General features: G+C 38.6%; 1 protein-coding gene and 1 pseudogene across 6 annotated transcripts in view; both read right to left on the bottom strand.

The window, feature by feature from the left end:
- The window catches only part of PSEN1 (presenilin 1), an 80,055-nt gene that overhangs the window by 5,706 nt on the left and 48,513 nt on the right, over positions 1-25,836 (bottom strand). For all 6 annotated transcript variants that reach the window (XM_026008542.2, XM_026008538.2, XM_026008539.2 and 3 more), the window contains exons 8-11: positions 23,799-23,897; positions 13,724-13,810; positions 10,791-10,964; positions 529-647 (exon numbers count right to left, since the gene is read on the bottom strand). In XM_026008542.2, coding sequence (XP_025864327.1) covers positions 529-647; positions 10,791-10,964; positions 13,724-13,810; positions 23,799-23,897 — 479 coding nt within the window. The remainder of the gene's footprint in view (positions 1-528; positions 648-10,790; positions 10,965-13,723; positions 13,811-23,798; positions 23,898-25,836) is intronic.
- Positions 2,282-3,477, bottom strand: LOC112927246 (L-lactate dehydrogenase B chain-like; annotated as a pseudogene).

Here is a 25,836-nt window from a genome sequence, read left to right as displayed (position 1 = left end):
CTAAGTAAGGATCCAAGTACCCCTTGAAGACTGGTAACACAGCCTATTTCCTACATAGCTACACTGCTAGGCTTGAAGCAGCGGTTCCTAACCTGAGGTGCCTATCAGATCTTTCTAGGGAACTTTAAAAACAACAAGAACACAAAATTAAAACTGTATATATCTCAGGGCAGGGGCCCCTGGCTGGCTCTGTCCGAGGAGCATGCAACTCTTGATCTCAGGGTTGTGAGTTCAAGCCCCACAATGTGTATAGAGATTTCTTAAATAAATCAAACTTAAAAAAAAAAAAAATCTCAGGACAGGGATGCATAGTTCTTAAAGCCCCCAGGTGATTTTGATTTTAATGGGGGGGCCAGGTGGTGACCTATTCAAGTAAGGTTCAATTATTATTATTAATTATTTTTAAAGTTCTCCAGGTGACTGGCACACTCAGCCCAGCTGGGGTTAAAATGGACCACCTTCAAGGAGCAGCATAATCAGAGTTCTGAGATGAGGAGTCCTGACACGTTTTTATTAGTGTATACTTACAATTAATATGGCTACAAAACAGGCTATGGTTGTGTTCCAGTCTCCACTGGCTGTTGCAGAAGCTTTACCAACCAGAACACTGTAGAAAATGAAATCTCCTAATCCAAGTTTTACTCCCCCTAAAAAAGAATAATTATGAAATTTGTCACTCTTTCCGATCAATTTAAAAACGTCATTGCCGCAAATAAAAAAAGAAAAAAGAAAAAAAAAGAAAAAAGCCACTGCTGTATTACATCCTAATACTGAATGAGAAAGCAGTAAATGACATATAAAATTCACTTCAGCTAAGTTTTCTTTTTTGGTTCCCTCCAGTATGAGTTTCAGATTCTACGTGGCTAACTCTGGGGTCTTTGATAGTAGATGCTGTTGTTATATACAAAAAGAATAATAAATAACAACGGTCCTCTACTGACCGCCTCCTTTACACATGGCACTTGCTCTCATAAATCCTCACAAGAACCTCTATGAGATAGGTGTAATTTACTTCATAAAATTCACCCACTGTACAGTTGAATTATTGTAAAAAATTTATAGAGCTGTCCAACCATCACCACAATCCACCACCACTTTCATCACCCTAGGGCTTACGCAGCCACTGATTTGTTTTCTAGTTCTATATGACTTTTCTAGACATTTCACAGAAATGGACTTATATAGTATGTAGTCTCTGTGACTCACTTCTTTCATGCAACATATTTTTGAGGTTTATCCATGATATTACATGTATCTATACTGTTTCTTTTTACTGATGAAATAGTTTTCCATTGTATGGATATACTATATTTTATCAGTTGATGGACATGTGGCTTGTTTTCATTTTGGGGCTAGTATGAATAATGGGGCTATGAACATCATGCTGTGACCAAGGGTACACATCTTTGTGTGTTTTCATTTCTATTGGGTAGATTCCTACCCAATTCCAAATGGAATTGCTACATTATGTGATAAGTTTACCTAAGAAACTGCAAAATTGTTTTCCATACTGGCTCTACCAGACTACATGTATTGCTGGTGGCTCATGAGCATTCTGGTTTCTTCACATCCCTCACCAACACCTGGTACTGCTACAGTTTTTTTGGTTATAGACATTCTGATGAATGATGTTGAATAGCTCTTCACACGCTTATTAGCTCTTATATTTCTCCTGTGGTGACCTGTTTAGCCAAAGCATTTCCCTATTTTTTATTTGGGTTATCTTTTTTTAAAAATTTTATTTAAATGTGAACCAGAAATGTTTATTACAGAAATCTGGTCAAAGTTCCCATCGAATGGCCCCTGTTGAAGTTGGACTGGGGCCCTCTCTCCAGGGCTGGGCATATTTGAATTATCTTCTATTACTGAGTTGTGAGCATTCTTTACATATCCTCAACACAAGTTCTTCAACAGGACTTGAAATATGACTTGTAAGTATTGTCTCAGTCTGTGTCTTCTCTTCCTTAATAGAATCTTTTCTAAAAAAATTTTTAGGGCAGCCTGGGTGGCTCAGCGGTTTAGCACCACCTTCAGCCCAGGGTGTGATCCTGGAGACGCAGGATCGAGTCCCACATCGGGCTCCCGGCATGGAGCCTGCTTCTCCCTCTGCCTGTGTCTCTGCCTCTCTCTCTCTCTCTGTTTCTCATGAACAAATAAAATCTTTAAAAAAAGTTTTTTAAATTGTGGTAAAATACACATTTTTTTTTTTAGAGGCACGCTACAATAGTTAATTTTATTTGTTCAAGGCTCATATTGCAAGCATTGAACCAAGCATGGGCTTTGATTCTGTGAGCCCAGATTCACATATTTAGGAAGATAAAAGCAAACTGTGATCCATGTATATGGATGAAAAACTAAAGGCTCACAGTTAATCACATCATGGTTTTAAATTTCTACAGCCTAGAAGCCAGAAGTCACAGATCTTTTAGGTCTTTCTGGATGTCCCACAAGGTTATCTGCACTTTTATTGAGCTGGGCAACCTCATCATCCTTCAGCTTCTGATTGATCACACTGGTTAAGCCCCGAGCGTTCAGGATACACGGAAGACTCAGGAAGACTTCGTTCTCAATACCATACATGCCCTTCACCATTGTTGACACTGAATGAATCCTGGAGAGATTTTTCAACATGGATTCAATAAGATCAACCACACTTAATCCAATAGCCCAGTTGGTATATCCTTTTAGCTTGACGACTTCATAAGCACTTTCAACCACCATTTTATGCACTTCCTTCCAATTTTCACTGTCGTTGTCTGTTCCCATTTCTGGATTCAGTTCCTGAAGAGAAACACCTGCCACATTCACTCCACTCCACAGAGCCACACTTGAGTCGCCATGTTCTCCCAAAATCCATCCATGGCAGCTGCTGGGATGAATGCCAAGTTTTTTCAGCCATAAGACAGTGAAATCTAGCAGAATCCAGATTACACCCACTTCCAATCACACGGTGCTTAGGTAGTCCACTTAGTTTCCAGGTGACATATGTAAGAATATCCACTGGGTTGGAAACCACAATTATGATACAATCAGGACTGTACTTGACTATCTGAGGAATAATGACTTTGAAGACATTAACATTCCTTTGCACCAGATTAAGGCAGCTCTCTCCCTCCTGCTGGTGGACTCCTGCAGTCACCACCACAATCTTAGAATTGGCAGTCACAGAGTAATCTTTATCTGCCACAATTTTAGGTGTCTGTAGAAATAAGCTCCCATGCTGTAGATCCATCATTTCTCCTTTGAGTTTATCTTCTAAAACATCCATAAGGGCAAGTTCATCAGCCAGAGACTTTCCCAGAATGCTGATGGCACATGCCATACCAACTTGTCCAACACCCACTACAGTGATCTTATTGTTTGGGATTACAGCCTCTTCTGCAACTGGTGCAATCAGTTTTTCCTTAAGAGTTGCCATTGTGCCCCGAGACCAGCGGCTGTAAGGGTCACGCGAAGGAGACCAAAATACACAATTCAATGGCATTGAGTAAACTCACATTATTGTGCTACCATCATCATCCTCCATTCACAGAACTCTTTACATCTTGTAAAACTTGCAAAAGCTCTGTACCCATTAAACACAAACTCCTCCTTTTCTCCCTCTAGTCTCTGGCAACCATCATTCTATTTTCTGTCTCTGAGTTTGACTACTCTAAGTACCTCACATAAGTGGAATCATACAGTATTTGTTTTTTGGGGTTTTTTTTTTGTGACTGGCTTATTTCATTTAACAGAATGTCCTCAAGTTCATCCATGTTATAGCATCTGTTACAATTTCTTTCCTTGGGGCACCCAGATGTCTCAGGTGGTTAAGCATCTGCCTTTGACTCATGGTTCCTGGGATAAAGTCCAGAGGTGAGCTCCCTGCTCAGCGGGGAATCTGCTTCTCCCTCTTTCTCTATCCCTCCCCACTGCTCTCTCTCTCAAAAAACAAAAACAAAAACAAAAAAAAAACCTTAAAAAACTTTTTCTTCCTTTTTAAGGCTGAATAATATTCCATTGCATGTATACTCGTTTTATTTATACACTCATTCATCAGTGGACAGTTGGGTTGCTTCCACCTCATGGCAACTGTGGATAATGCTATGGAACTGGGCGTACAAATATATCTTCTCTTAATGGTATCTTTTGAAGTGCAAAAGTTTTTAATTTTGGTGAAGTCCAATCAATTTTTTCTTCTCTGCATCAGTGTTCTATTGAAGAACTCTGCCCAATGCAAGGTCATAAAGTTTCTCTTATGTTTTCTTCTAGAAGTTTTAGTTTTATAATTTACATTTCAGTTTATATTCATTTTGAGTTCATTTTTTTGTTGTATTTTTTTTTAATTTTATGCTTCTTAAAAAAAATTATTTATTCATTCATGAGAGACAGAGAGAGAGGCAGAGACATAGGCAGAGGGAGAAGCAGGCTCCACGCAGGGAGCTCAATGTGGGACTCGATCCTAGGTCTCCAGGATCAGGCCCTGGGCTGAAGAAGGTGCTAAACCGCTGAGCCACCCGGGCTGCCCCTTGAGTTCACTTTTGATTGTGTGTGTGATGGATGGGTAGGGTGAGGCATGGGTTTCCATTCATTCTTTTGCATCTGGATATCTAATTGTCCCAGCATCAATTGTTGAAAAGATTATATCCTTTTCCTGTTGAATTACTTTAGCACCTTTGTAAAAAATACTATAAATGTAAGGGTTTACTTTTAGATTCACAATTCTGTTTCATTGATTATTATTTTTTTTTAAAGATTTTATTTATTTATTCATGAGAGCCAGAGAGAGAGAGAGAGAGAGGCAGAAACACAGGCAGAAGGAGAAGCAGGCTCCATGCAGGTAGCCTGATGTGGGACTCGATCCCAGGACTCCAGGATCAGGCTCTGGGCTGAAGGCGGCGCTAAACCCCTGAGCAACCCAGGCTGCCCTGTTTCATTGATTTATATGCCTGTCCTTGTGCCTGAATTGATTACTATGCCTTTACAGTAAGTTTTGATGTCAAATAGTGTAAGTCCACCAACTTTTTCTTCTTTCAAAATTGTTTTGGATGTTGAAAATTCTTTACATTTCCATCAGCTTGTAGACATTGACAAGCTGATCCTAAAACTTGCAAGAAAGGCAAAGGCCCTAGGTTTTCTGTTATCAAACATTTTTTTCCCTTCAAATTCTTTTCAAAACAATATATAATTAAGTAAAGGCTAAACAATGGATTCAGAAGATATGCCTTAACTTTGGAGTCCATTACTAATCCATAAAACTTTACAACTGGCTTTTACCTTTCTGTTAAGTAACTATTTCCAATTGAAGTTTGATCCTGGTCTCAAAGTTTTGTTGTCTGGGTTAGAGAAACTACTTCCAGGAGACAGAGGTGGAGGACCCTGAGACGTATGGTCTATTTCACACGTGGGTGAGAAAGAAGCAGAGTTCTGGTTAATATATTACTGAGAAACCAGTGTTGTTCTTGAGTTGTGGGAGTCAAGTGAAGTCTTCCTTAGTGGAAAAGATAAACATATGACCCCTGAAGTCCAAAGCTATGAATTACAGGGTCAGCCACCCTTTAACTTGCTAACATTCCCAGACTGATAAATACACTCACCAGTTTTATGTGTACAGAATAGGCCAGTTCTACTATTTAAGTACTTGTGTGATCCAGAGCAAGTTGATTAATTTCTTTAATCCTCAAATCCTCCAGCTCTAAGATGGGGATTACAAGCCATTTCAAGAGTTGTTATCAAGAGTTTAAAAACAACACACAAGGGATCCGTGGGTGGCGCAGCAGTTTGGCGCCTGCCTTTGGCCCAGGGCGCGATCCTGGAGACCCGGGATCAAAACCCATGTCGGGCTCCTGGTGCATGGAGCCTGCTTCTCCCTCTGCCTATGTCTCTGCCTCTCTCTCTCTCTCTCTCTGTGTGTGTGACTATCATAAACAAATAAAAATTAAAAAAAAAAAAACCACACACACACACAAAAATTTTGGCATGTATAAAGGCTAAATAAACAACCTTAGAAAGATTGATCTCAAATGTTAAGTACTATAAGAAACTAAAAAACTAAATTCTTCAGAAAAAAATGTTATAGAAATGAAAATTTTAAAATAATGCAGGAGAAAAAATTTGCCTTTATCTGGCAAACTAAAAACTAAACTTGTATCTAGAATATATAAAAAACTATTTCAACTTAATAATAAAGAGACAAATTAAAAATGTTCAAAGGATCTCAATAAAGTTCTCCAAAGAAAATATAAACATGGCCAATAAACACACACAAAAAATACACATCATCATCAACCATTAGGGAAATACAAATGAAAACCATAATAAGATACCACTTTCTACCCACTAGAATGATTATAATAAAAAAGACAGACAATAAGCATTGCTGAGGATGTGGAAAAATAGAAGAATTCACACACTGATGGCAGGAATGTAAAACAGTACTGCTGCTTTGGAAAACAATCTGGCAGTACCTCAAAAGTTAAACAGAGTAATCATATGATCTAGCAATTCCATTCCTGGGTATACACCAAAGAGAAATAGAAACATGTCCACACAAAAACTTGTACATGAATACTGAGAGCGACATTATGCATAACAGCCCAAAATGGAAACAACCTAGATGTCTGTTAACTGATGAATGGATAATAAATGTGGTATATACATGAAATATAATACTATAAAAAAATGGAAATAATAACATATATTACAACATAGATGAACTTTGAAAACATTACCCTAATTGAAAGAAATCCGTACAAAGGACCATATATTGTAGGATTCCATTTATATGAAATGTCCAGGATAGGCAATAATATAATTGTTTAAAAAAAAAAAAAGTCTAATTGTTGAATTTGGGGGTACTTGGGGGCTAATGAGTTCGGGGTTTCTTTCTGAGGTGATGAAAGTGTTCTAAAACTCATTTGTGGTGATGGTTGCACAGCTCTGTGAATATAATAAAAATCACTACATTATGTACTTTAAATGGGGGGATGGGAGAGATTGAAGAACTGGACAACTAAGGAATGTGGGCTTTTCGAGGGGTAATTAGACTATTCTAAAATAAACTGTGGTGATAATTGAACAGTTCTGTGAATATAACGCTACCAAAAAATAAAAATCAAGCTTAAAATTATGGCCCGACTTTTTTTTTTTTTTTCTTCCATTCAAAGGCTTATGTTAAGGGGGATGCCTGGCTGGCTCAGTAGGAAGAGTGCACAACTCTTGATCTTGGGGTCATGAGTTCAAGACCCACACTGGGTACAGAGATGACTTAAATACATAAATGTTTAAAATGGTTATGTTTAATAGCAATATTATGGCAAATGCTATAGTTATACTTCACAGAATTCATATTAATGGAGAAAAAAGAGTAAGTATATTTTATTAGCAAAATTAGAGCAAGGAGACAAGTAACCATCAATTTTTTTTTTTTTTTTTTGCATTTACTGAAGTCTCAAGCTTTATTCACCTATAATCAGAAGAACCTGAATCATAATAAAGACCTAAGAAATAATCACATTGCTCAGGAATTTTCCTTTAAATAGCTCCTTTTGATTTATTCAATCAAAATGTGCCATAACCAAATAACTAAAACAACAGCAATGGAAATTGCTTAAGTTACTCAAAATGAGTGAACAGTATTCTACCTACTGGAAAGTGCTAACCCTAAGACTGCCTGCTAGTACTTTACTGCTATTTGCTAATGATAGTCTAGGCCTTCTATTGTGTTGTGTTGTTTTTATTAACTCTGAAAAATAATTTCAAGTAACATGGTGTTCCTTTAATATTATAAGGAGCACCTGCTGGTCTACCAAACATAAGATGTAGTACAGACAATAAATGATAGTGAATATTTACTTAAATTGTAAGAGTTCTCTAGCAACCTCTAGCAGTGTAATATATGCCTAGCTTAAACATAACATAAAAATATTTCCTATTATCTTTGTAATGAATATAAACCTATTAAAACCTGTCTGAGGGGTACCTGGCTCAGTTGGTGGAGCATGGGACTTTTGGTCTTGGGACTATGATTTTGAGCCCCACGTTGGGTGGAGATAAAATCTTTTTGTTGTTGTTGTTGTTGCTGTTGTTTTTGGAGATAAAATCTTGTAAAAAAAAAAAAAAAAAGAGAGAGAGAGAGAAAAGAAAAAGAGGGGAGAGGGCTTCTGGGTGGCTTTTAAGTATCTGACTTTTGGTTTTGGCTCAGGTCATGACCTCAGGGTCATGAGATCAAGCCCCACCATCAGGCTCTGCACTCAGTGGGGCGTCTGCTTGAGATTCTGTTTCTCCCTTTCCCTCCACCCTGCCCTTCCTCTCACAAGCTCTCTCTCTCTCAAATAAATCCTATTAAAAAACAAAAAATAAAAGACAAAAAAACACTGCTGAGGGGGCGCCCAAGTGGCTCAGTTAAGCATCCAACTCTTGGTTTTGGCTCAGGTCATGAACTCAGGGTCCTGGGATCCAGCCCCACATCTGCTCCAGTCAACAGGGAGTTTGCTTGAAGATTCTCTCTCTTTCCCTCTGCCCCTCCGCTGCTCATGTTCTCTCAGTCTCACTCACTCACTCAATCAAATAAAATCTTTAAAAAACTGCCTGAAATGTATCATCTTATCTCCTTACTACTAAAATCTTACATTTGAAGATAATAGTAAAATTTATCTCTCATTTCTCTTGAGGTTACAGAAAAGAATCCCTAGGAGTCAAACTTCTCCCGAAAACAACAGGCTAATTTCATTATGTTGATAAATTTTAAGTCTACTGATTGCTAGTACACTTAGGATGAGACTGCTACAAGCATGATATTTGAGGGAAGTATATATTGAAAGTTACTAAAAGGAAGGCCTTCATAGTGAATATTTTACATTTCTAATTTAAAATCCTTCAGTTTTCTGATTAGATGCTGATTTTTAAAAGGCTGCTTTGGAAGATAATATGTGTCTTTTACAAATCAAATTCTAGTGTAAACTAAGACTTGTTTATAAGTAACCATAAGTCTGGTTTAAAACATTAATGTAATCAGGGGTGCCTGGTTTGCTCAGTTGGTAGAACATGGGACCCCTAATCTCAGAGTCTTACGTTTAAGCCCCACATTGGGTGTAGAGCTTACTTAAAAAAAATAATAATAATGCAATCAAAGATGGTTATGTTCCTGGATGCTGAGATGATTAAAGTATGTCAATTATTAGTTTATGTTGGTCCCAGAAAAAAAAAATCATTCTGAGGTTAGGAGGGACAATATCTGAGTTTTCCTTTAAAATAAAAGGTGTGTGTGCGTGTCTGTAAGAGATGAAGAGCACATGAAGCGAAGATCAGGAGAGAGCACTCAAGTCACAAGGGCCGTCACGAAAGAGTCATATTGCTATGCTCAACAGCTACTTCTTTCTTTCTTTCCTTCTCTCCTCCCTATGCTCAACAGCTATATTCATTCTGTTTCCTTTCCCTTTTCCCTTCCTCCCTTTTCCCTTCCTCCCTTCCTTCCTTCCTTCCTTTTCTAAGATTCTATTTATTTGAGAGAGAGAGAGCAAGAGAGAGAACATGAGGGGGGGTGGAGGGGCAGAGAGAGAGGAAGGCGCAGACTTCCTGCTGAGTAGGGAGTCTGACGTGGGGCTTGATCCCAGGACTCTGGGATCATGACCTAAGCCCAAGGCAGATGTTTAACTGACTGAGTCACCCAGGTGCCCCCATATTACTTCTTTCTTTTGGCTATAAGCACCCTTGAGAAAAGAGAGGAACAGAAGAGGCAACCTAATTACAGTGGTAACTTTGCAGGCAGAGAATATACCAGCAAAGACAAGCTCAAGCCTGGCTGTAAGATGAGGTAACTATATGGAAAACTCAGCCAAGCACTAAAGTCAAGGATATGCCCACGTTCTGAACCAGTTAAAAGAGTAAGGCTGAGCTATAAGAAATGTTCTGCTGAAGCTGAAGGATAGTGTCAAGATCATAATAATTAGTGATCAGTAAATATAAAGAAGCTAAGAAATTTAGATTTTTTTTAAAACTACTCAATTATTTTCACTATAATTTTAAGATTTTATTTATTTATTCATGAGAGACACAGAGAGAGAGACACAGGCAGAGGGAGAAGCAGGCTCCATGCAGGGAGCCTGATGTGGGACTCAATCTCACGCCCTGAGCCACAGGCAGTCAACCACTGAGCCACCCAGATGCCCCTCACTGTGTTTTAAACCAGAGCTTCACTTTTGTGAGGAGGAAAAAAAAATAATTTAGTTGGAAAATGTGTTAATCTCTTAATAAATCACATCTTTAAGACTAACTGAAGAAATGACTAAGCCCTAACCAAGGGGCTCTACTGGCTGATAATGCTCCCAAGAAGCTCTAAGTGCTAACCTAAATCTAAGTGCCAACATGTCTTAGACACTGAAAAATGCTTGCATTTCTCCCCATAACCTAAATCTCTTTCTTTAAAATTCATAAAATGCAGTGCTTTCCAGCAAAGAAAATAATGATGTACAAGGCTGAAACATTCAAATCCACAGGTCTCTGCACCGCAGAGAGGAAATTGCAGTCATGAAGTCTTACTGCAATAATAATTTCAAAAAAATATTTTGCCTTATAAAACAAATGCCAAAGTTCAGGCTATGAAGGGCTATTTCCCAAAATCTGAGGGGCGTAATTTGGCTCACTTATAAAATGAACTATGAGAAAAGCAACAACTCTTAGTATTTCCCACTAAAAGCTACACTCTGTTATTCAAAATTAGACCATAACACTCTCCATTTTATTTTTGAAGAGTTTGGTAATGCAGTACCTAAAGGAACCCATGACTTTTCAACACAGAGAAATGCACATACTTTCTTCTGGGTCCTCACTGGCAAGGATGTTGCTGGAAAGCTCCTGCACAGCAGCTCGTGTCTCAGTTGTAGAATGATGAGGCCCGAGGCGACTGTCCCTCTGGGCTTCCCACTCTTCACTGAAGCCACCATCATCACTCTCTGTCACAGGGTCTTGGGTCTCACTTTCGGTGCCTTCAAGAGAAAGTGAAAATTACACCTCTGTAACATTTAGAAAAATTTCTTAATACCTTTAAGAAAACTACATGGAAGTGGTAACTACCCAATTGTCACATAACTAGGTTAGTTGGCTCTCAAATCACAGATCATAAGCTATTAAAGTAGCCTTAAAGTTACTTGTCCAATAAACATTTCCCTCCTTGTTTCCTGAGGGCAGAGACCTGATATGAATAGTTTCCACCTCTCATGCACATGACTCTGGAGGTTCATTATGGTCAATCCAAGCCAAGCGTGGTAATCTCATTCCTCTTCCTAACGAAAGCTCTAAGGCTGAGGCTGGTACTAGCCAATGTGTGGTGAGGTAAATAAAGTCTGCTCTGAATCTGGGGTAAATTTTTCTCATGCTTTGACAGAGACTCAAGGAAGAAATAAATAGCCTCTTTTTAACCCTGGATGGTGTCTTATCTGGATATGATACCTAGAACTACAGTTGTCATCTTTTGACATTGGAAGCAGTAGGCTGAAGACCAAGCCTATATTTAAGGATGGTAGAGCAGAAAGATGGAAAGAACCTGGGCCCCTGATGACATCAAAGGATCATAAAACTGACAACTCTACAAATGCCTATACATCAGGACTTCTGGTCACATGAGAGAACATAATTCTTCTTTGTTTAAAGCAACTAAGTTGGATTTTCTGATGTTGGCAGCTCAAAGCCTAACTGATGGCACCTGTGTTTTTAGTGACTAAGATAAAAAAAAGAGACCATTATTGGAAGGTGAGGTAAAAAAGGAGAAGGAGGTGAATTTTTTTACGGGTTAGTCATTTTCTTATGACTATCAATCAGACTGAAAATTGTGAGTATGAGAGTCCCGAGAAACTTCCACACATCAAAGATAATTAAAATACAAAAGTAAAGTTGATAAATTTTTTTCTCCTTCATTATTACATTTAATAAAAGTAAAATATGTTCACAGAGATGGATTTACCATGAAAAGTAAAGCTTGCACACTTCAGGCCTTTCACTTAACATGGAATTTTTCAGGGAGGCCACGGCAATTCTGTATTTGTAATTCGTATTCTTTTCCTTAACCAAGTCCTCTACAAATCCTGAATCTTCCATGGTTTGGAGTTTACAAAATCATGTAAGCATAAGATTTATAAATAAAAACAGCGGTCCCTACTCTGTCCCAACCCTTGTCGCTCCTACTTGTGAATCTTTCAGCCACCCCATTTGGAGCCCTGTGTCTTTCTGTTCCAATCTGACTTCTAGCTCTTCCAAAACAGTGGTTTTCAGATAGTGGGTAGCACCTCCCTTCTGGGGGGTATTTGGAAATATCTAGGATGGAGGGCTTTCTGACTACTGCAACACCTTGAAGCCACTATTAGCATTTAAAGGGGCTAGAAATGCTAAATATCCTGCAATGAGGGGAAGCTCCACACAATGAAGTACAGCCCAAATACCACAGCACTCCCACTGACGAACTTTGAAGTTTACCCAGATCCTTCAAACTTTAAGGCCCTTCCCTGTTGTTTCCTCTTCTGGAAAGTTTTTCTACTCATCAACTTGTCATCACCTATTATCATTTCCTCAGGGAAGCCTTCCTGACCTTCCAGAGTAAATGAAATTCCTCTACTATCAACTTTCACAGCAACCATACTCATCCTTTGGAGTGCTTCTCTCAACTGTATGAATTATTTGTGGAATTAATGTTGAACATTTGTGTTTGCCCAAACAGGTTATCAGCTCCAAAGGGATAGGATATTCTGTTCAGTGCTGCATTCCCAGTGCCTCGTAAAATACCGGGCACACAGTTAGGTGCTCAATCAGTATTTGTCAAAAGAATAAAACCTTTTTCTCTCAAACATATATATTCACAGGCAACTCAATCTTTTGTCTTTAACTTAACACAGGTTACCACAATAGCCAGACTGGTAGCAAGTGCTTCTAATATATTTTTCTTTCTTCTCCACCAGGTCTCCTACCGGTCCCTTGCTCCTTTCAGAACTCCCAGTTGAAAGTGTCCTCTTTGCTGTTAATGCAAATTCTAAGTCAGTGGATTCTGTGGCTCTTTAAACTTAAACTTTCCTTTTCTCAGCAGATGGTAACCCAACTAATGCCCTTTTTCCTTCTCTTGTCAATCTTTGTTCCACCTGTTTCTCAGCTTCCTCATAATGTTAGCTCTTTGTTTTTCTTTTAAAGTTTTTTCTTGACTACTTTTAGTGTGCCATTATTCCAATTCTTTCTAACAACTCCTAACTTATATCCACCTTAATGTCTTCTGTGTATCCACAAGGGACCTTTTGATCTCCCCGCCTAGATCATCAGTTTTATCCTCCCCTCCAGAAAGTCATGTGCACCTGGAATATTTTATCTTCTTGGGACAAACATGATCACATCTCAAGTAAAATTATATTTAAGTTACTCTGGCCACATCAGACAAAAAAGCTCTCATTTTTATACATCTCAAGAGCAAGGTTAGCTTTTCTTTTTTAAATCATAGCCTCAACTTGAACCTTCCCATACTGATATTAATGGTATTTTATGGCAGAAATTCTTTACCTAGGGTCCCTTGGCTGAATGGTTGGGTTTAGAGCACCGGAACTCCTTAAATATTTATCTGTATTTAGTGGGTATTACCACAGCTTTCAGGAGATTCTCAAGAGTCCATGACCAAAGACAGAGGTTAACATCATTGCTTCATAGCCGTTAGCCAATATAACAGGACAATGACCCGGGAAAACCAGGAAATTACCAAATGAAAGACACCTACTTTGTGCATTATAATTGGAGTTTTTGGATACCTTCCTTTGGGCTTCTGGATCTCCTTCTGCCATATTCACCAACCACACCATTGTTGCTGTTGAAAAAGACAAGTCCAGGTAAGAACTTGAAACACAGAAAGGACATGAATAGAAAACAGGCCATTATCTTTCTACAAAAATCAGCAATCTTCTTAATATTGCCTTAAGAATTCTTAACAAGGGCATCTGGGTGGCTCAGTTGGTTAAGCATCTGCCTTTGGCTCAGGTCATGATTCCAAGGTCTGGATTGAGCCCACATCGGACTCCCTGCTCAGTGGGGAGCCTGTTTCTCCCTCTCCCCCTGTTCTCCCCCCCCTGCTTGTGCTGTCACTCTCTCTCAAATAAATAAATGCATCCTTTAAAAAAAAAGATCCTTAACAATCAGAAGTAAATGCATATTATTTATTTTTTAAAAGATTTTATTTATTTATTCATGAGAGACACAGAGAGAGAGAGCGAGGCAGAGACACAGGCAGAGGGAGAGGCAGGCTCCATGCAGAAGCCCGATGTGGGACTCGATCCCGGGACTCTAGGATCACGCCCTGGACCGAAGGCAGGCGCTAAACCGCTGAGCCACCCAGGGATCCCCAGAAGTAAATGCCTATTAAATATTACAAAAGGTTTCCTTTGAGTTTGGCAGATTAAAGTAAAAATTCTGAAACCGAGTATTTACTCTAGCTGTCAAACTGCAGCTGCTGCTGTAAAATTATATGAATTTCATCATTTCCAGTCCATGAAAAGTAACCATAGGGAAAACTGTTCAGGCCAACAAGACCCTACTGAAAAAACAGCTGGACTACTTGAATGATATTCTAAAATAATGTGAAATCATTGATGAAAATTACTTATTGACTAAGAGAACAAACCAGGACTCACAAAAGCATCACATGATCATTATGATTCTTTTTCTTTTTTAAAAGATACTATTTATTTATTCATGAGAGAGAGAGAGAGCCAGAGACATAGTCAGAGGGAGAAGCAGGCTCCACGAAGGAAGCCTGATGTGGGACTCTATCTTGAGAGCCCAGGATCACACTGAGCCGAAGGCAGGCACTAAACTACTGAGCCACCCAGGCGTCCTGATCATTATGATTCTAAGGATGCTTGACCTCTGGGATTTTCAGTAATGCTAAACTATGCGATATACAGGGAATAAAAATAAGCTTAAAAGCAATAAACATAAAAGGGATAGTCAATTAGCCTATTCTATGTCCCTTCCACATTAAGTACAAATATATCTATATAGATGTAAGTATATAACACATGAAACTCTCACATTTTAGTTAAAGGATAACATAAATATATTAAAATGGTGCTTCTCACATATAATAGGTGGAATGAAAAATGGAATAGCCCCTATTGAAGGGGAATTTAGTAACATCTAACAAAACTACACGTGTCATTACTCAGCCATAAAAAAAGAATGAAATCAGGGCTCCTGGGTAGCTCAGTTGGTTGGGCATCTGACTCTTGATTTCAGCTCAGGTCATGATCTCAGGGTCATGGGATCAAACCACACATTGGGCTCTGTACTCAGTGTGCTGTCTACTTGTCGTCTCCCCCATTCTCCCCACAGCTAGCTCATTCTATCTCTAAAGTAAGTAAAATCTTAAAAAAAAAAAAAAAGACTGAAATCTTGCCATTTGCAACATGGATGGACCTAGATGTTTATGTTATTATGCTAAAACAAATGAATAAACAAAACAAACGAAGAGAAGCAAATTCATAAAGAGAATGGGTAGTTGCCAGAGGGGAGGGGAGATGGTGGGCAAAATATATGGAGGGGATTAAGAGCTACAAACTTCCAGTTACAAAATAAGTCACCATGAGTGTAAAGTACAACATAGGGAATATAGTCAATAATATTATAATAACTTCAGAAGGTGACAGGTGGTAACTATGCTTACTATGGTGCACATTTCATAATGTATTTAAATGTCAAATCACTATGTACGTCTGAAAATACTGTAAGACTGTATGTGAACTAAACTTCAATTAAAAAAAAAACCTATGCATTAACCCTTTGACTCAAGAATGCCATTTTTGGGGAAATTATTCCAAAATTACACCAACAATAATATAAAAATACATACAAACATGTGCATATAGGGTTTCAGCAGGAACCAAGTGCTAGCAAAAACCTGAGTCTAATCTATTGTCACAATAAAAAATTTGAAGCAAGATACTTGGCATCTATGTATTTTTGGCTTGTTTTCACTGATTTTATAATTATACCCATGTTTCTGAATACTCAGACTTCTTGAGTAACTTATAAAAGAAACATGCAACTGAAAAGACTGAAAATTCTACAACAGCCACATTTACTCAATCACCATGGCTTCATAATTTTGAGGTTAAACAAGTTTCACTATAGGATAACCCAACTAACTGATCAAAGTCAACATAATCCAGGCAAGTGATACACTGTTAAAATTCAAACCTGAAGAAGAAAAACAAGGGCAACTACCATGTGAAAGGCTTATAGATTTCTGTAGATTCGATAGCAATGAAGGTAGCAAGTACTTCTTTGATTTCCTTTACACAAGTGTGGAAAAAGAGAGCTACAAATTCTTTTGTTTCAATACTTAATACTAGCATGGAAATTAGGTTTCAGCAAACTTTTTCTGTAAAGAGGCAAATAATAAATGTTTTGGGACTGGGTCACATCTGGCCTGTCACATACTCTTCTTTGTGCTAAAATGGTAAAAACCACTCTTGGCTAACAGGCTGTAGGCCAGATTTGGCTATAGGCAGTAATTTGCTAACCACTCACATAAATTACCAGTAATGGAATATAGACCTGTTGGATATTACTAAAATAGTACCTAAAAGCCCACTTCTCAATCTTTTAAGTCAACACCAAACATCTCAGATCAATAGAAAAATATGCAATTTAAAAAATTAACAGGGATCCCTGGGTGGCGCAGCGGTTTAGCACCTGCCTTTGGCCCAGGGCGCGATCCTAGAGACACGGGATCGAATCCCACATCGGGCTCCCGGTGCATGGAGCCTGCTTCTCCCTCTGCCTGTGTCTCTGCCTCTCTCTCTCTCCCTCTCTCTGTGACCATCATAAGTAAATAAAAAAATTTAAAAAAATGAAAAAAAAAATAAAATAAAAAATTAACATAATCTAAACTCCCCAAACTGTTATTAAATCAAAGAAAAGCTATAGGGGCACCTGAGTGGCTCAGTCAGTTGAATGTCCGACTCTTGATTTCAGCTCAGGTTCTGATCTCTGGGTCATGACCTCAAACTCTACGTCAGACTGTGAGCTGGGTGTGGAGCCTGCTTAAGATTCTCCCTCTGCCCTTTCCCCCGGCCCTCCATTCCCACCCCCCCCCCCCACTCCGTGCATGAACTCCCTTTAAAAAGAATATATATACGTAGGGCAGCCCCGGTGGCACAGCGGTTTGGCGCTGCCTGCAGCCTGGGGTGTGATCCTGGAGACCTGGGATCGAGTCCCACATCGGGCTCCCCTGCGTGGAGCCTGCTTCTCCCTCTGTCTGTGTCTCTGCCCCTCTCTCTCTGTGTCTATGAATAAAAAAATAAAATCTTTTAAAAAAATAAAAATAAAAAAATAAAAAGAATATATATATGTAAAGTATACATATATAAAGTGCATGTGTATGCATATATATACTATATATATGTACTATATATATATTCTCTCTCTCTCTCTCTCTATATATATATATATATAAACTTTATAGAAAATAGACTACCTCAAGGAATTGTTAGCCTCAATTTTTTTTAAAATTTTTTTTTATTATTATTATTTATTTATGATAGTCACAGAGAGAGAGAGAGAGAGAGAGAGAGAGAGGCAGAGACACAGGCAGAGGGAGAAGCAGGCTCCATGCACCAGGAGCCTGACGTGGGATTCGATCCCGGGTCTCCAGGATCGCGCCCTGGGCCAAAGGCAGGCGCCGAACCGCTGCACCACCCAGGGATCCCGTTAGCCTCAATTTTTGATAAGCTACCTGAATTTTTGGTAGACCACCTCTATTAGTGACTATCAGGAGAGAATGATTTGAGTGCAAAATCTAGGTGTACATTTTCTCTGTAGAACGATGGAAATAGAAAACAAACAAAAATGCATACATTTCCTGAGGAAAAGTATGACCCTTTTGCAAACCAAATATCCTTAACTGGGGAAGAGCATACAAATGCAAAAAAGGATTGCATTTTTAAAGACCAAATAGTCAATATTTAAAACTTTCCATATTTGTGCTTATTTCTGCATCAGGGAAAAAGTACTGATTAATAATACTGCTCCTTTCTTACATTCTGCTTAAGAAAAAAAAAAAGCCCTCTCAAACTCAGTGTTTTATGAAATCCTCACTACAGATTTAGTATTTCATGAGAACAGATACTTTCTGGAACTTGTCTTATCTACACAAGACGTAAAGGTTTATGCTTATATTTTCCCATAAATGTTGAATTATTGCTAAAATACCTCAGAATATCAAATATTATGCAGACTTGAGCTTTAAAAAATATATATGAATATTTTTAAACAATAGAGTAAATGCTTATTTACCATATAAAATCAATATACATGTTGATTGTGGCAGACGGAAAAACTATTCCTAATTTTTCAGCCCTCCTTACCCACATGCCTGCCATGGTGTCACTGTGAATGGAATGCAGTCTTCCTTCTCTTGGGGGGGTGGGGGAGGGCCTCAGCTATGTGGTTTGCTTCAACCAATGGCAAGTGGCAGAGGTGACAGCATGCTAATATCAGGCCTAGGCCTTAAAAGGTCATGCTGCCACCATCTTGCTCCTCTACCCAATAAAAACATGTTTTCAGCTAGCCCACTAGTGGAAGAATGGAATACATGCAACAGAGCTACCACCGCCAAGTCAGAGCAGCTAAGTCAAATGACCTGCAGACATGGGGGGGTGGGAGGGAGAATGGTAAATGATTATTATTTTTAAGGCAGAGTTATTTTGGTTTTTTTTTTTTAAGATTTTATTTATTTATTCATGAGAGAGACAGACTGAGAGAAGAGGCAGAGACACAGGCAGAGGGAGAAGCGGGCTCCATGCAGGGAACCTGATGTGGGACTCGATCCCGGGACTCCAGGATCACACCCCAGACCAAAGGTAGGCGCTAAACTTCTGAGCCACCCAGCGATCCCCAAGGCACTGAGTTTTAAGGTAGTATGTTATACTACATTACTGTAACAACAGCTAACAGTAGACATAACAGTAAAACAATATAAAATTATGAAAACACAAAGAATAATTTAAAACAGCATGGAGTATACTTCTTCCTTTCCCTCTACCGCCCACTTGTGCACTCTCTCTCAAACAAATAAGATAAAAAAATCTTTTAAAAACTTAAAAATTGAAAAAAAAAAAAAAAAACCTTAAAAATTGGGCAGCCCGGGTGGCTCAGCAGTTTAGCACCACCTTCAGCCCAGTGCCTGATCCTGGACACCCGGGATCGAGTCCCACGTCAGGCTCCCTGCATGGAGCCTACTTTTCCCTCTGCCTGTGTCTCCGCCTCTCTCTCTCCCTGTCTCTCATGAATAAATAAAATCTTTAAAAAATAAAATTAAAAATTAAAAAACCCCATAAAGTACTATTAAAACTCTACAAGTGAAGAAAAGTAAAAAGAAAAATATAAAAGTTACTTTAATCTCTAAATCCTACTTCCTGAGGGTAAACACTATTAGCCTTTTGTCAGTCTTTTAAATATATCAGGATTGTATATACATAGACAACCATACATAGCTCCCTTCCTCCCAAAGGATACTGCATTATGGCTTTAAATCTTGCTTTCTTATTTTTTTAAAGATTTTATTTATTTATTTGAGAGACATAGAGCACACAAGTGGGGAGGGTGCAGAGGAGGAGGGGCAGACTCCCTGTTGAGGAGAGCCCAACATGGAACTTGATCCCAGGACCCTGAGATTATGACCTGAGCCAAAGGCAGATGCTTAACTGACTGAGCCACCCAAGAACCCATAAGTCTTGCTTTCTGTATTTAGTATATAACTTTTAACATTAAAAAAACACTTGGACATATACAGATGTCAGTCTGTATACCTCAGTCTACCTCAGTCTTTCTAAAGGTTGTACAATTATCTATTTTATGAATGTGCCATAAAAAAAAGTGAAAGTGTTCTCTTTGATGGACACTTAAGTTACTTCCAACCAGCATTCACTATAAACATCTGGCGGAACATTCTATATGCACAAATATAAAATACATAGTTGATTTTAATTTCCAGGAATAAAACATAAGAAGCTCACACCCAAATGTTAAGAGGAAAACACTGATGTTCAAAACTTCACCTGCTCTTTTCTGCCAAAAAACACAGGAAGCACATAATAATAAATTTGTACTGGAATAAAAAGAGTAAAAAAAGATCACTGCATTCCAGACAAAGGGTTTTCTAACACTTGACCAGATTTCTCCGGGTACAAGCAGTCTTCACCTCTCCACTTCCCCTAAATGACTGGGTTTACAAGATTAAGGGCAACTAACACATGCTCCCAACTTTTCCTCTCTCTTTCACTATGTCTCATTACCTTCTGCTTTTCTGTCTTCTTTTTCCTTCCTCCCAAATCTTCCCAGTTCTCATCAAATTCTTCCTCAACTCTTAGAGCAACTTCCACCTGCTTTGTTGATAACCTTGCTCCATTAATCATTCCTTCTTGCTGGTCTCTTCAAAGCCTCTACACTGGCTCCTTCCCCTCAACCTTAGAAACACAATTACATATTCTATCTCCTGGAAACAACTTTCCTCAGGCCCACTCTCCTCTTAGGTCACTGCTGCTCTGCCTGTGAGACAGAGGAGTCTCTGCAGTAGTAGGTGATATTTTTACTGTATCTCTTCTCCTTCACCTTCTTCTCCTGGCCACACTGTAACTTCCACTGCCACCAAAAGCAAAACACAGACACACTTTTCTCCCTTTGGAGCACTGCTTCTGGCCCTACCATTCTACTGAAGTTGCTCTCTTAAATGTCACTGAAGATGTCCAAGGCATCATTAGTCCTTATCTTTGGCTTTTAGAGCATTTGGTTTTCTCCTTCTTGAAACTGCTTTTCTAGTAACCCAACAGAAAAAAAAAAAAAAACACCCCCCCAATGTCTACAAAGATATATCAAACTGATAGGAGGGCTAACTGCTTGGTAAGGTATTAAGATTGGAGATGACAGTTATAGTGAAATTTAGCTTTATCTACAATATTTAAGTTTCTCCAGCATAATACATTAATGTATTACTTGTACAATTAAAAAATTTTAAGGGATCCCTGGGTGGCGCAGCGGTTTGGCGCCTGCCTTTGGCCCAGGGCGCGATCCTGGAGACCCGGGATCGAGTCCCACATCAGGCTCCCGGTGCATGGAGCCTGCTTCCCCCTCTGCCTGTGTCTGCCTCTCTCTCTCCCTCTGTGACTATCATAAATAAATAAAAATTAATAAAAAAATTTAAAAAAAAATTTTAAATATGGAAATGAATATCATACCCAGTCACAAAACAAGAAATTAAAGTATATAGCTGGGGATCCCTGGTGGCTCAGCAGTTTAGCACCTGACTTCGGCCCAGGGCATGATCCTGGAGTCCCAGGATCAAGTCCCCCATCGGGCTCCCTGCCTGGAGCCTGCTTCTCCCTCTGCCTGTGTCTCTGCCTCTCTCTCTGTGTGTGTGTCTCTCATGAATAAATAAATAAAATCTTAAAAAAAAAAAAACATATATATAAATATATATATATATATATATGGCTAAGAAAAACACAAGAAAAGTCCAAATAATCACTAATAGCTATTAGTTAATAAGCCAAGATCAAAATAAAACAAGAGGGCAGCCCGGGTGGCTCAGCAGTTCAGCGCCGCCTTCAGCCCAGGGTGTGACCCTGTAGATTCAGGATCAAGTCCCATGTCAGGCTCCCTGCGAGGAGCCTGCTTCGCCCTCTGCTTGTGTCTCTGCCTCTCCTTCTCTCTGTGTCTCTCATGAATAAATAAATACAAGAGGTTATTTTTTGCCTATTAGTTTCATACACACATAATAATGAAGGTGTAAGGAAACTGATACCTTCACACTACTAAAGGAAATATAAATTGGTATAGCCTTTTTATGGGGGAATTTGGAGCCAGCCACCAAAATTTAAAGGCATACATGCTTTGACTTAGCAATTCCATTTTTAAGAATATATCTTACAAAAATGTGCACAAAGATGATCTCTGTAAGCATTGTTTGTGACAGAAATGGAAATAGTCTAAAGGACACCCTTTTCTGAGTATCCATACAGAGAATACTGTACAGCCACTTCCCAAACTGACATGGAAAACATGTCTTGATACTGTTAAGTGAAAAATCCTGGCTATCCCAATTTTCTTCTCTTCCCTTTACTGATGTCTCTTCATTTTCTCACTCTCTAAACACAGGGGTTGACAAAGTTCTCTCAACATCCTCTTCTCATTCACTTTTGTTTGAACCATTCATCCATTTCCAAAGTTTCAACTACCACTGCTACGCTTTCAATCTTGCACTTCTGATCAACCTTTCCCCCAAGCAGTAGTACTTTACTTTGAAACTTATGCTGGGAATTTCTACCTGTTTCACAGGTCCCACCAACTATAAATAACACATGGGCCACAGACAAAACTAAATGTTCTTCAAACAAGAAAAACACCTCCTTCATTCACCTTTCCTTCATGCTTAAAACTTCTCTCATCAGTTGCTAAAAACTCTGATTCTACCTCCAAAGCCTCTTGTCATTCAGTTCTCTTTCCTGATCTGTCATCAACAATACCACAATTCAGACCCTCATTATTTCCGAGCAAGATCACAGCAGTATCTGCTTAGTTATGCTTTCTACTACCTCAGTTCTCATCACCCACAATTCATCTTGCACAATGCTGCAAGCCTACGGAGCCACAGCTCTGATCACATTATTTTTATGCTCAAGAACTTTTGTGATTCCCCAGTGATCACTGAATAGCATACATATATCTTTTTTTTTTTAAGATTTTATTTCTTTATTCATGAGAGACACACACACACAGAGGCAGAGACATAGGCAGAGGGAGAAGCAGGTCCCATGCAGGGAGTTCAATGTGGGACTTAATCCAGCATCCCGAGATCACACCCTGAGCCAGAGGCAGATGCGCAACTGCTGAGCCACCCAGGGATCCCAGCATACAGATATCTAAACCAGCCACTCAAAGCTATCCTTGCCCTAGTCTGCCTTTCTAAACTCATCCTCCTAATACTCTCCCCCATTTTTTACTCCATGTCCTAGTCAATCTAAATGCCTAAAGTTTGATAAAGATGCCCCCCCCCCCAATACTTATGTCTCAAAGCCATTCTTTGTGACAAGCCCACTTACAGAATCAACTTTCCCATCTGTGTTTGCTGAAATCCCACCATCCTTAAAAGGTTCAATCCAAATGCTATCTCATCCACAAAGCTGTTCCCTGATTCCCCAGCCAGGTTTTCCTTCTTCTTAACTCTCCTTACACTTTGATTGTGTCTCCTCTGAATCTGGTAACAAGAATGCCTTGGATGTGGCTTATTTATACATTTGTCTTATCTCACCTCTAAACTGTAAGGAAAGGAGCTCTGAGGAAGGCAAAGTATCTTACACATCTTTATGTCCCCTTAGTGCTCTGTGGCAGATTAGGTCAATGCCCAAATCCATCTGTACTAAATGATCGAGAAGGACCCCAAAATAACAACAAAAAAGCAGCAAACGCATTGTGAAGGAATAGTACAATTCTTTCAGTGAGTTAAAGCAAGATTCCTCTGTGGTAAGTGCTCAATAACTCTTTGACTACTAAGATTTTAAATAGGAGTAATGGCTCTCCACCCTCTAAATATTTCTTCTATTTCTACACCTACTGAAAACTCTCTTGAACTAGCATCAGTTGGAAGACAATAGTTTGTAAGCAAACAGGGATGTGGAGAAGTTCTCTTAATATTATGCATTTAAGATGAGAAAAAGAATCACGATAATGATCATAATTACATGTGTTTGAGTTACTATAAGTTCTAAGTGGGTACTAATTTAACATCATTCCAAAATACTTACAGGAGTAAATGAGAGCTGGAAAAAGAGTTTCATTCCTCTCCTGTGCTGTTTCAACCAGCATACGAAGTGGGCCTTTTGGACACAAAACAGCCACTAAATCTAGAAAGAGAAAAAAAATATCTGGAAAAGTATATTGGCTAAACTTACAAATGAGTGTGTTAGGGAAGAATTAACCAAGGGAAAAAGGGTTAATAATGTCTTGTTTACAATAGCAAGATGTTGAATGAATATGAAATAAACAGCAGGTAAACTGGTGGGGGAAAAACAACCTAAACAAAATAAACAAAACCACACAGAAGATCCATGTGAATTTCATTTGGGTTTTGCCTATTTTATGTTTACAATGGATCATGATGAAGTTCCAGTAATGTCTTCCCAGTTTGAAGAAAAGAGGCAGAGATAATGACAGGAGCAGTTGTCAATTTCCAACAGGCAGAAACAAAGACAAGTCATTTCTGAACAAATCATTCTATGAGCCACAGATGGAAGCTTAGAATGAGAGGAATTTAATACAGGGGATTACTGAATTTTTCAAAATATGAACAGCAGAGTAAGAGAGACTGATTCTCTCTCCTTTTTAAAAACTGTATGTAGTACTTAGGGATACTTGAGTTAAAGGACAGTAAATTTAAAACAAAATAATAAATATTTTTGGATGAAAAAATTTAATATTTCTTTGGTTCTCCTGTCAAATGCACTTCACATAACCAGGTCTTAGAATACATGTGGTGAAAAGTGGCTTATTTTACAGAAACAGCAACTCAGAGCAGAAACAACTTGCCTAAAATTATTCTTGATTTTACCACCATCTCTTTCCATCAACTGTAATCTTTCTCACATTTTCTGTGCCATAAAAATTCAGAATACAGAAAATTTCAAACATTTAAAAATATTGAAACAGGTGTAGCTAAATTTGTGAAGATTTCACAACTTGTATTGACATCATTCAGACGCATTTAAGTAAAAAAAAAAAAGCAAAAAAAACCAAAAACCTCACACTTGCAAGTGGTCATGTCTCCTTGAATACTACAACTACTACTACTAATATAATAAAACACACAAAGAATTCTCTGCTCTCATTGCTTCCACTTTGATTTGTTTTGGATGAGAAAAGGGAGATTTGCTGTGCTCTGAAATAAGATTTTCAACCTGTTTGAAGCTGCACGTCCCAGAACTCTTTTGGTTTAACGCCATGCTGCCCATTATAGAATTGCTAAGTGATAAATTCCTTCATTTTTAGAGCAACTAAAGTGAATTGTTTTGTTTAAAAAATTTCAGAACCTGTGTGACATATTAAAAAAATCTTCAGACCTTGTAAAAATGGAGAATTACTACTCTAAATGGTGTATATAAAAGTCTCTTTGGGACACCTGGGTGGCTCAGTGGTTGAGTGCCTGCCTTTGGCTCAGGTCGTGATCCCAGGGTCCTGTGATTGAGTCCTGCATCAGGCTCTCTGCAGGGAGCCTACTTCTCCCTCTGCCTGTGTCTCTGCCTCTCTGTCTCTCATGAATAAATAAATAAAATTTAAAAAAAACAAAAAGTCTCTTCCTTTAAAGGAACTCAAAGGTCTGTAGAAATAATCATTTGTACCATGTATGGAAGCAAGAGTGTTAATGGAAGAAATACTGAAGTAGAAAGAATACTGGACTTGGGATTCAGATTCTAATCAAACAGTGTAAGCTTAGGGAAATACTTTACCTCTCTAAACTTCAGGTTTATTAGCAGTAAAACAGGAATTACTGCCTTGATTACAGGATTATATATTTTTAAAAATAACGGTTAACATTTATGCTGTTCTAAATGAATTATACGTATTTTTTCATTGATCTTCACAATAACTAAGACTTAAGGGATGAACATTGTGTCTAGAGACACACAGCCAATAAATGATAGAAGAGGAGCCTGGATTTGAACCAAAGGCTGTCTCCAGAACTGGCACTCTGCTTTTGTTTTTGGAAAAAAAAAAAAAAAAAAAAAAAAGAAGAACCAGACTCTTTATTGTAATTCACCCCTAATGTTCGATGATAGAAATACACAC

This window comes from Vulpes vulpes, chromosome 6 (genome assembly GCF_048418805.1).
Source record: "Vulpes vulpes isolate BD-2025 chromosome 6, VulVul3, whole genome shotgun sequence".
Classification (NCBI taxonomy): domain Eukaryota; kingdom Metazoa; phylum Chordata; class Mammalia; order Carnivora; family Canidae; genus Vulpes; species Vulpes vulpes.
The sequence above is the reverse complement of the archived record's forward strand: the minus strand, read 5'-3'. Positions and strand labels throughout refer to the sequence as shown.